General features: G+C 49.2%; 1 protein-coding gene across 1 annotated transcript; it reads left to right on the top strand.

Annotated features, from left to right (window-relative positions):
- Positions 1-2,695: 2,695 nt before the first annotated feature.
- LOC135821205 (uncharacterized) lies at positions 2,696-10,413 on the top strand. Its single transcript, XM_065334268.1, has 5 exons — positions 2,696-3,086; positions 3,979-4,355; positions 8,379-8,524; positions 9,002-9,218; positions 9,816-10,413. The coding sequence occupies exons 2-5, from the start codon at positions 4,238-4,240 to the stop codon at positions 10,256-10,258; spliced, it is 924 nt and encodes a 307-aa protein (XP_065190340.1). The 5' UTR covers positions 2,696-3,086; positions 3,979-4,237; the 3' UTR covers positions 10,259-10,413.
- Positions 10,414-11,146: the final 733 nt, after the last annotated feature.

The following is an 11,146-nucleotide window of genomic DNA, read 5'->3' as shown; positions in this document are numbered from 1 at the left end:
AGGTAGACGTGAAAAAAAATAGAGATGCCATGAAAGGTAAAAATAGTGTACAGTCACATCCATACAGGCATGTAGTATTTTACATGTACGGAATCTCCGGACTAATACCTGTACCTGTTAGGACTTTGTTAGATCTCATCACTCAACGCTCTCTACTAGGGTCCGGCGGATTCTGCCGGCAGAAAATTGGCAGAATTCGGTACTTTTCTGGTAAGTTTCATGCATGTTTGGTATGTGGATATAAAATGGAGCAGAATTCGAGGAATTACCCGCCATAAGGTTTGTATGGTTCGGCCAAATTCACTGCTTTTCGAGCAGAATCTGCCACCTTTTCGAGCAGAATCCGCCGGTCCCTACTCTCTACTGCATTGTCCCCCCAACACACACTGACTTTATACTTCTGCGGCTCCTTTTCCCCTTTTCTTCTGATTTGTGCCGTTTTGGTTCTGACACAGTGATCGTTTGATTTTTTCCCACAGCGTATCATTTGTTATCCTCCTGCCTTCGTTGTCCAGCACAAGCGAAGAAGTGGACCTATCGGTCGACTTCAACGCGAAAATGCACATAATTATAATAATACCCTGTTAGATGTCGTCGATCAAGGAGCTCAGTGTTACTGGCCTACCCGAGAAACCCAGCGAGCTCTGTACATGCTGCACTTACAGTGCTGACAACTGAAATCCGATCCCCTGAGCGGTGCGCTCACATCGCAAAGACCCGAAATAGAGGCCGCTAGAAAGTGAACGCGCCGCCCAGGAGGTCGGATTTCAGTTGCCAGTACTGTATTCTGAATTCTCCACATGCCATAGCCTAGATCGAGGAAGTCTTCTTCCGCAGCTTTTGAATGAGTGGGTCATTCCCCTACGCAACACAACAGATAGCAAACACGTTGTTCTTCCGCCCGGTGTATGCTATAACATGCCCAACACAAGGCTTCAAAGCACTAGTTGCAGCTAAGATTACAGACACTGTAATACTAATAGTTAACATGTATTTAGGAAAATACCAGAGGCTCTCTAAACATATCCCCAGGGGACACATTTTTCCGCATTGCTTGATCCGAAATACCCCGTCACATTCAAAGTTTGAGCTCCTTCTGTCCAGCAATCATTGATCCGTGACGAAGATGCCTCAGGAAGTGAGTCTATACACATCTAGATGGGTTCTGCATGGTAATCAGCTACGGAGAGTCGTGTAGACCGGTGGATACTGTACATGACTCCCTTACGATACTGCATTCTTTCATACAGCTGTTGCCAGCTTTCTGACTTTCTTCTTCACTTACGCCCCTATGGTGTACAACCAACATCACCTCTTAATAATAATAATAATTTTTATTTCAGGATTACCCAAAGGCTAACGCCTCTTGACCATAGATCTTCTGCCTTCAAAACCCTTGGTACACTACATTATTGCCAGTTTGGATAACGAATTCGGAAGCAACCAGCCAACATTCACAAATGAAAATAAGGATGATACTAAGTGCGAATTTCAGTACGAATCTGAGAAGCTATTACGGAGGATTATCAAGACGAAATTCGCGTTCTCGTTCGCAAACATTTTTCAGTTCCCGAACTGGGTTGCGAACTTCGCATTTTTCGTTCGGAAAAGTAGTCGGAACACGAATCGCGGATTCGTGTCAGGGCAGTCATAAATTTACCACGCTGTACTGTCTGTACACAATGTACGTCGTGTCAACGTCATGCATGTGCGAATGCTGTTTGCTAATCCTTCTCATAACGCGAATTCCGTCACTGAGTTCGACTTTCCTTGGAGAGCGAACGCGTACGCGAATTTCGTCTTGCTAATCCTCCGTACTGTCGATTCGAATCGTTACTGCACTTAGTCCAAATCAGTGAGGTCGTGGACACACAGTCACTTAGCGACCTTTGACTGCCTGGGCGGATAATAAATTATGGGCTGAATCAAACACTGTGTAGCGATCACACTCAATGATATCACCGGAATGGTTACTGGGGAGAATCCGTTGAAGGTGGCATGTGATTGATGATGGGCGCACATTTTCACGCCCAACATCCGGAATGCATTGCACCGTGCAGCGTAGGAGCGTGCGCACTCGTACTGTACACGAGCCATTGAGCTTCATCCATCATCGCTGTTCTTGCTGACCAGCACGTGAAGTCTTCATGTCCGACATAGTCTTGTCAATCTGCAATGGCTAACGCGTACATAATGGAAGGGGATGTTTGGTTTGGTGACAGAATACCTCCATCTCATTTTATACGAAGTGTCATGGTCGTCCCATGACTGGGTGCCATCGTGCTACGCATCGTGCCACCAGAGAAGGGAATCCTGGACGGCCACGTCAAATGTATGCACGATTGCCTAGGATTCACGTGTGTACGAGGTGACAGCCATTTTAGATTCGCAGTTCGACACGAACCTGTATCATTGACCCGCTAGCTGTCTCCGCGCACGTCACCGCACTATGACTGTATGCACATCCCATCTCACGCAGTCCGGACATTCTGCTGCAGTCGCTCGGAATGCCCCAAGCAAGCATTCCCCACTGCACCACTGGACTTGGAGTTCGCGTGCAGCCTTTCACAGATAGCCTGGAAGCAGCAGCAGCAGCCGGAGCCCAGGTGAACAGAGCCGCCGCTGCTGCTGCTGCTGTCCGTAGCGTGGGCATGGGATAGGGACACACTACAAAAACCTCTGCGCCAAACCGGATAGGAAGCAGTTGCATTCAGCGCGAGAAATGAACGACTTGCATGAGCCATCCATTTCGTGTTCGAGTTTCGGAGTATCTGGACACGCTCCATTAGCATTGAGATGTGTATATTGTTGGATAGCTGACCAGGGACGACGTGTACGGTTACTTTGCACACATTCTGTGGCAGCGATAGCGTTTACTAGAGGGATCAATTTCGGTCTTGGCACCAACCGCGCCGTCTTTCATTTCATCAACGCACGCAGCAGGGGGTGCTCCCATTGTTTTCCAGCCCGGAGCGCCAGTCGCGTCAAGTCTGCTAGAAGCTATCAGCAGCGTACACTGACATGCAGAATAGCAGACGGAGTGTCTGACAGCGGTACTCCACTCCCAACTAGTCGGGGAGAGCCATGTGAGTATACTTATTGTTCTTCCTTGCTCACTAGCGACCCCCCAGTCCGCCTACTTCGTCCGTCTGCCCCTATCATTTTGGAGCTATTTTCAATATGTAGGTCTACAATGACATTGTATGGTCAGTGATGACTCTCACATGCATAGGCATACATGGTTAGTTGGTTACCCAGTTGTCGTTGACGGTTGTGGCTGCTCACCCGTTGAGCGCCATCACTCTAGTGACTGTCATAGCATCTACCTTGCCTGTGAAAGGGAGTGTCAAGGCGGAACTTCGGGCGAGGATGCTGCCCCTGGAAACCTCGCAACCATTGCGCCCCAGTGCACCATCCTCGTCGCCTCATTACTGCCTCACTACTAGTCCTAGAGACGTGGCATTTCCAGAACATGGTGTCATATCCATGGTAGACAAACTTAATAATGATACGATGGAGAAAATGCTCAGCACACTGCAAGGTGTTTTTGGATGTTCTGTCCCGCTGGTTCGCGGCGGATACAAGTAATGAGTGATTGGCGTGCCCGAGCAGCCGCTTATATTCTTTGCACGCCATTTTCTGTACATGGTACATGATTGCGTGCAACTTTACATGAACCTGAAGACCACACTGGGTAATATCCAGCGCAGAAGGAATGGATGGGCGTCATTCGTACTAGATCCATGGCTGAGCTCGTGAGTAACAACCAATTCCCAAAAAAACCTCGACACGAATTTGCATCTCTCACATCCGTGTAAGAATGCCAATGGTCGCGCAGTGGAGCCAGAAGGTGATTTTGGCATGCCAGAAATGTATGGCCTGGCACATTCTCGCCCTGAGTTGCCCAATCATATACTGCAGTGGCAATAGAGCTGCATTCGAAACTGGTCCGTCTGCGCATGTGCTCCTTTCTTGCAGAAATGCCAGCATTCCTCAGCTCACCGCCGGCTGACGTTTCGCGACAGGTAACTGAGCGGTCTGTCAGAGCGGATCCCGCACGGTGAATACCGTGAACCCAACACAAGACTCGGGCTGCTGCAATCAGACGGACGCTGCCGACCTCACTGGACAGCAGGCGCGCAACATACACGCTTTCTCAGCTAGACGTGCCAGTCTAGTGCCAGGCCGCTTCAGGCTTCATCACCTACACGTACAAGGCTACAGTCAACCGTCAGTCATGCCGGCAGCGACCCGCACCGCCTGGAGGCCGCTGGACACAATCAAGCGAGTGGTGTTCGCCTCTGCACGGACGACCACGCTATATCTGCTGCTGATCTACAGCTCGTTATTAGCTGGTGAGTGTCTCCTATAATTATACTAGCCAGTTGCTGCTGATATGCACTGTCTACGTTGCGTGCTCAAGTTTATTGCATGTTCTTGGATGAAATGGCTGCAGTAGCATAATAATCGACATGCGTACAACAGAAATGGACTTACACACCTTTTCATCCGGCTTCTTTCCGTCTAGGATAGACTGCAGGATGCTTCAAATAGCGACGGTCATTCACGCGTCTGGAGACACGGACGAAGGTATCTCCTCACACGTCAAGCGCCTTGATAAAGCGCGCACGCATTTAGACACGCCGATGCAATGATAAGCTTACTGGAAGAGCGTCGTCAGCAGCGTCATTCTTTCATTGCACGCCTACACTACTGCATTATAGCAAGCAGCTAAGTGCTGAGCGAGTTTTTCAATGGAAAGCAAAAACAATCATGGTGTCGGTTGGGACGTAGATCATTCTGTATGCGGTGACAGCTGATGCGGATCGCTTTTACAAGCATAGCTCTTGGATTGGAATGGAGCCTTGTGTGCGCTGGATTGTTCCGATTGCAACCAACGGGAATGGTGCGATTACTATTGATCTTCAACGGGCTCTTTGGCGTCAACTTGATTGGCTTTGATTAGGTGTTGGCGAAGTGCAGTTCTAGTGACAGGCGTGCAGAATTGTATATGAACATGTCCTCAAATTACTTTGACTGGTCTTTCGCACAAGGCGCTTGGTCTCCTGTATCTGCCCCAAGTGCTCAATTGCGACAGCGACCAGCAACTTCTTGACGGCAATTCTGGCAGCGAAGTCAGTTTGGGGGCGGAAACTGTTGGCATGTTGAAAGCAGGGTTTGGAGCCTTCGATTCATCAATGGAAAGAACAGCGTGTGCTTTAGGTTTGAACCTCATTTCAACAGCGTTCCCTCCACTTGTGGGTGTATCACTGTTGTAAATCTACTGAGGTAAACACGGTTACATGTAGCGTCGGCAGCAGATGTGCAGCAGATGAAAGAGAGAAATAATAGGAGACGGGGCCACGGAGAGAAAAGAGGATTGCAGGAGCCAGGCTTTGCACCTTCAATGCTTCATGCTTTGCCGTGTAATGATGAGACTGACTGCCACCTGAAGGTGTTTGAGACGGTGCAGAGAGGTTGACAGAGAGGTGACAGAGAGGTTGCACGTGCTCCGTTGTGGGTATGTGGCGATAGGGCGAAGTCATACAAACAAATCTTGAAGGGACATTACATTAGTCTTGTGGGTTATAGCATCAGTCTTCGTTTTCCGGAGCCACGCCGTGCTGGCCTCTAGAACGCACCCAGGTTCACGACCTGGTGAAATATGCGCCCAGGAAAGCAGCCCTCCAGCCACATCTCACCTGCAGGCGTTCGATAGTGAGCGACTACGTGCGAATGAGCTGACCCAATGTGCGTCACTCCTTGGAGCTCAGCTTTAATAGGGCGCCCATGTAGCGCTATCGCCGTTAGAATGCGGTGAATCAACAAAATGGTGGGCCCATACTATAGTGTAGACTCGCTGCAGTGTCAATCATTGCAAGACCAATACCGGTACCGGAACAGTGCACAGCGAGAATTATTGAGTCATGATAGACAACTCGACGAGAGGAGTCATGTGAATGTTGCACTGTTTGTGGATGGTGATACCAGCCAGCTTCCAGACCTGCCACAAAACGCTGACCCGTGTGCGAAGCGAACACTGACTGAAATATCCCAGTGATGGCTATTCTCATCTCATAGTTTAGCACAACGATTCATAAGGCCTTCCGGACACTCCACAAGAACGCCCGCAATATTCTCATACTCCACCACGTGATACATTCCTGGGGAGAAATGCTTTCATCGTGTACGAGCAAACTTGTATTAGATCTACTGTATTTGAAAATATGAATGGCATTCTTCAGAGGGTTCCGGGGACGAGCCAGTGGTGGTTGAGGTAGTTTTACACGCTTCCCATGTCCGTCCTACAGTGTCAGGTTCGGGACTTCACAGCAGGGGCGACCAGATGCGTCTGGGTTTGAGTTTGATCCTATCATAGCTGTGAGTCCTTCATCGCTCATCTATCACGAGAGGATAATAATCTAGTCGCCCTGGTGATCGTGTATTATTGACTGCAGCAGACAATTGCTGCTGACAATGCCTTTGACTTGAGAATGTGTAGGAAGGCGGAATGTGGCTGTATTAGAACTTCAGGTGCTGGCCGTGGAACTCCATGTGTTCAGTGGAAACCGCGGACAATCTGGGTCGCAGATTTCCTTCTGGGGATAAGGGCCAATTTGAGCAGGTATCGGCTGACGCAGATCTACAATTCATCACCTCTCCCAGCTAGACCTACGAGTGCGGGGTTTTCCGCCAGAAGTTCAAAATTAGCTTGGCAACCACTATTAAATCTACTAGACTGCACGCGGATGAGCTCTCGTTGGCACGGTCGTGGACGTGCGAGAGTGTGAGAAATCATCCTGCCAAAGACTGCTCGGAATGTGCTGCAAACGAGCGCGTCGGGACAAGCGCATTGTCTGGCATGTCTAGCGGTCGCATGGAGTTCGCCGTCAGCCTGCTGAATGCGTGCCGACAAATCACTGACACTGGTTATGCGGACTCTGAGTGTCGACGCTGTCAATACTAGGATCTCATGTCAGCGATTCCAGCCAGGTGCAGGTGTCATGCTAGGCCTAGTCTGGCCGGAGAAATCCGACCACATGACTATTATTAGCGCCGTGTTCAAGTGCACAGAACAGTATTGTGCAATGCTAGGGCTACGCGGCGTACGGCGCTACTTTCTTCATGTTGGATTTCCTTGGCCAGGACCGCAGAGTTGGCTGGATGCATGTGATGCCTAAAAATTTGACTAAAATAACAACCAACCAACCAACCAAGTCACCATTTTTGTGTTGTTGTGTATAACTGTGTGAAACGTACAGTTCACATTGACACGTCTACCACCGCTTCTGCACGTTTGACGTCTCCTGAAGGATGTCCTTGGCAGAAGCTAGCAGACACAAGAGCTCGATTGCCTTTTGGTTTGACACGGGGACATAATCCGCTGGGCTGCATGTACGTGTACTAGGTGTATTGGCACGTCTGTCACATGCGAGCGGCGCCAATTATGTAAACAGTGCTTGCGTGACCTGTCAAAAGGGACAGCAGCCGCGCGCCGCGTGACATGAATGTAAACAAAGCGGACTAAAAATGCTAAATACAGTATAGACCTAAGCGCAAGGAGCATACCTGAAAGTGTCGTTCACATCTTACCACTCATGAAGTGTACGGCTCGAGTGAGCTCCGTGGCTCAGTGGCAATGTCTAGTCTGACAGACAAGCGGTGAGCAGCTCGCGTCTCGGCTCAGTGTAGGCTGTAGTCTAGAACTGGTTCTGTTCTCATCAGTCAGGAGTCGTGCTGTTTGTTCGCATTCCCGTCATCCAGAAGCGAGGAAGCACCAACACTATATTCTAACCTAATAAGTCTTTGCAAGAGCAAACATGTTGCTGACGCTTAAAGGTGACTCATCAACGAAAGATCGTTCAGTTCTGGTCAATCCCTTGTTTATCCGTGGCCAAGTGACGAACTCGCGCGCTCAATCTAGCGCCTGAATTCCCCACAACGACAGTACGGAGGCGTCAAGATCAGAAGATAGTCGTGTCAATCTCGCGCTAGACGTCAAATGACACGCACGCGCCCACTTTTTCAGCAGTCTGTTTTCTCACTCAACACTTTAGTCAACATGTTAACAGGTCGCACTAGTTTGTGTCATGTATGAAACAAACGTTTAGCTCATGTTTACAAGTACAAATATCTGTCTCTGGCGATCAGTGACAAGTAACAGTTTGCATCTTGTAACAGTGGCTACGGAGAAGATTAGGTTAGGGAAACACCAATGTGTCGAATACCACACAAGTCACGTACTGTTTCATTCAGTCCTACACTCGCTGATATTCAGGACGCGTTGCAGGTTGTCGTGTAGGTCTACATCCAACAACATAACTATTATTGATTGCATTGTTTTCTGTTGTGTTACTGTGTTCCCGCGTGTACGATAGGTGCAAAGCCAGTTCCAGTTACCGTTCCGGACACAAATAATTGGGGTATTGTACGTCACCCAGACATGGATGAAGACAGGGTGATCGACCTGCCACAAAAGCGCTTCAATCTCACCTGGCTGGCAAAAGGCGACTCCATTCATCAGGTAAGAAATACAGCAAAACCTGGTGTAAGCGACCTCTGGTTTTAGCGACAACCTGCTTTTAATTAACGACCGTTTTTTGCTCTACACTGAAACTACACCAGCGGCCACCTGTAGTTTTCCACGCGCTTGAGTCACGTTGGACAGGGAGTGAATGAATTAAATGAAATGCATGTTTATGCATGATGCAGGCTGCCCAGAGCTTCATGATTCTAGGACGTGCAAGGGACCAGCATAGGATAAGTAATTATTAGTTACACTGTTACGGTGCATGCTCGAAGAAACCTCGGAATGGAAACGCAAGTACACTGGCAAGCAGTGTTCCAAGTTCGAGAGCCCTACTGAACACCATCATACTTATTGCCGTGGGGTCGTACTGCAGCTGTAGTGGCTAACTGTTTCTACTTCCACTCCGAGTTTTCCCGAATAACGTATTTTACTGATTATTGTTGTCCTTGCTCCTTTTCTTCGACTGTGCAGCGTTCTTCCTCGGGATTGGTAACAGGCAATTCGCCGAGACCCGAAGGCCAGAACCAGGATTGGGCGTCAACGTCTACCGTCGCACCGGTCCTTAGCAAATCTAAGCGGCAGCAGCAGGACGGGGCAAGGTGCAGACGGTGCGCCGACACACATTACCGCGTGCCCGAAGCACAGAAGGGCGCGGACATACGGGAAGGCATCTGCTCAATGGATTTCGGTAAGTCTCATTGGATTACTCTGCGGAGCGCAGGGACAGATCCAAAGTTCTCTACATTAGGGGTCCAGTTTAGCCACAACTGAAGAGCTGGTACATGTGCATGTTCTGCGGAACCCCTGCCCCTGGGCCTGGATCCTTCCCTGGAGGGTAGAAAACTGCCGCACGGCCCATGGTGTAAACACTGCAGTGATACTCATTGAGATCCAAACCAACAAGTCCAATTTGATTAAGACATTTACAAAATTGTCTTGATTGGATTTACAAAGTACATGTTTCTTGATCGGGATTTATTGTAGCAGTTTGTGTGTATATGCATGTGCACAAGCGGCTCTAGCCTCTCTCATGCAGGACACCAATTTCTGCAATAATTATAAGCATCAAGTTAGTCTGCTTTGCGCTCTGCACGGTTGAAAATCCCCATGTTCTGCACAGTGCTCTTCATGTACTTACTTCGAAGTAAAAATCACGTGATTGGATATATCTGACCAGCACTGCATGTGTGCAATAGATACTTTTCATGTATACCGAATGGGCTTCTTGTTTATCTGAGTTTGTGTATAATAACTATGTTTCTGTGTGTGTTGTCCTGTTCCACAGCTATTGGTGCCAGACTGATGAGTAGCAATGTGACTCACCATCGCCTGCGCGTGTTCGCGGTGTTTGCCGCTCGCCACAAGCCCATCTACGGTATGATGGCGTATCACAACCCGCGCGGCTCTTCCCTGCGCCCTCCGGAGATCTCGTCCGGCGCATCGGAGCGAGGTGCACGGTCATCGGGGACGGACGACGGGCAGGGCGCGGCTGGCGACGGGCAGGACGATGACCAACTCATCCCGCCCATGCAGTTCATCCTGGCCAGAGCCCCGGCGGACCAGTGCCAGCCATGCGAGATGCGACCCGGTCGCAACTACTTCATTTCCGGCAGCGTGGACACGGTGTCCGACACGTTTCAGCTGACGGCCGACAGCACCGTGTACCGATGGAAGCGGAAAGTGCGCCACTTTGCCGAGACCGCCATGCGACGGGGCTGCTCGTCATGACCCGTGCCGAGAACGTGAAGATAATATCCCGGCGGTAACGACTCCGTCACCGTGGTCGTCAAATGTAGTAGAGTGGTGCGACATGGGTCGTATTCCGGCACTCGGAACCACAGCCTGCACTGCAGCCAAAGGCGAAGTGGACATACACGACCACAGCGAGAACTATGCAGTCTACTATCTTGCGATCATGATATCAAGAAAGGAGAGGGCGTATGGTAAAGAAGAAAACAAAGTACGCTCTGCCATGAACTACTCTCCGGTTCGCTTTGAGTTATCATAGACAAAAACCGGGTTGTGATTTCGTCAAAATCACTTTTACCCACTTTGACCGTAATACATCCACTCCAGATTTACTCTTTCTTTCTCTTTCTCCTAAATCTGCTGCATACCCTCCGGACGTCTCCAGGTTTTCTTCGCTTTTGTTGAGCCAATCAAATATTCTGCTAGCTATGCTTGAGCGTGATTATCAGAGCCGTCATTCCGGCCTGCCATTCTGGAAATCAATTGAGCCGATCTACACACACGCATCAGAACAGTATAAGGAGCCATAATATTACGACTCTGCTATTTATTCCCCAACTGCCAGGCTATATGAATTCTTCCAGTGCAACAGGTTTGCTTCAGAACGACTGCAATGCTCTATATCCACAGTTAGCACTCACTCTCACCAGCTAACATGCACTTACACACACACACACACACACACACACACACACACACCACACACACACACACACACACACACACACACACACACACACACACACATCTATGTTTTCAAAATTTGAAAAGTCCTCATTCACAAACAATTTTTCTTCTTGGTGTGAAGCAGGGCCATCGAATGTCGATGGCCCCAAAAGCAGAATTCAGGGGTTGTAGGGCGTATCT

This window comes from Sycon ciliatum, chromosome 7 (assembly GCF_964019385.1).
Source record: "Sycon ciliatum chromosome 7, ocSycCili1.1, whole genome shotgun sequence".
Lineage (NCBI taxonomy): Eukaryota > Metazoa > Porifera > Calcarea > Leucosolenida > Sycettidae > Sycon > Sycon ciliatum.
This window is presented reverse-complemented; position numbering and strand designations above follow the sequence as displayed.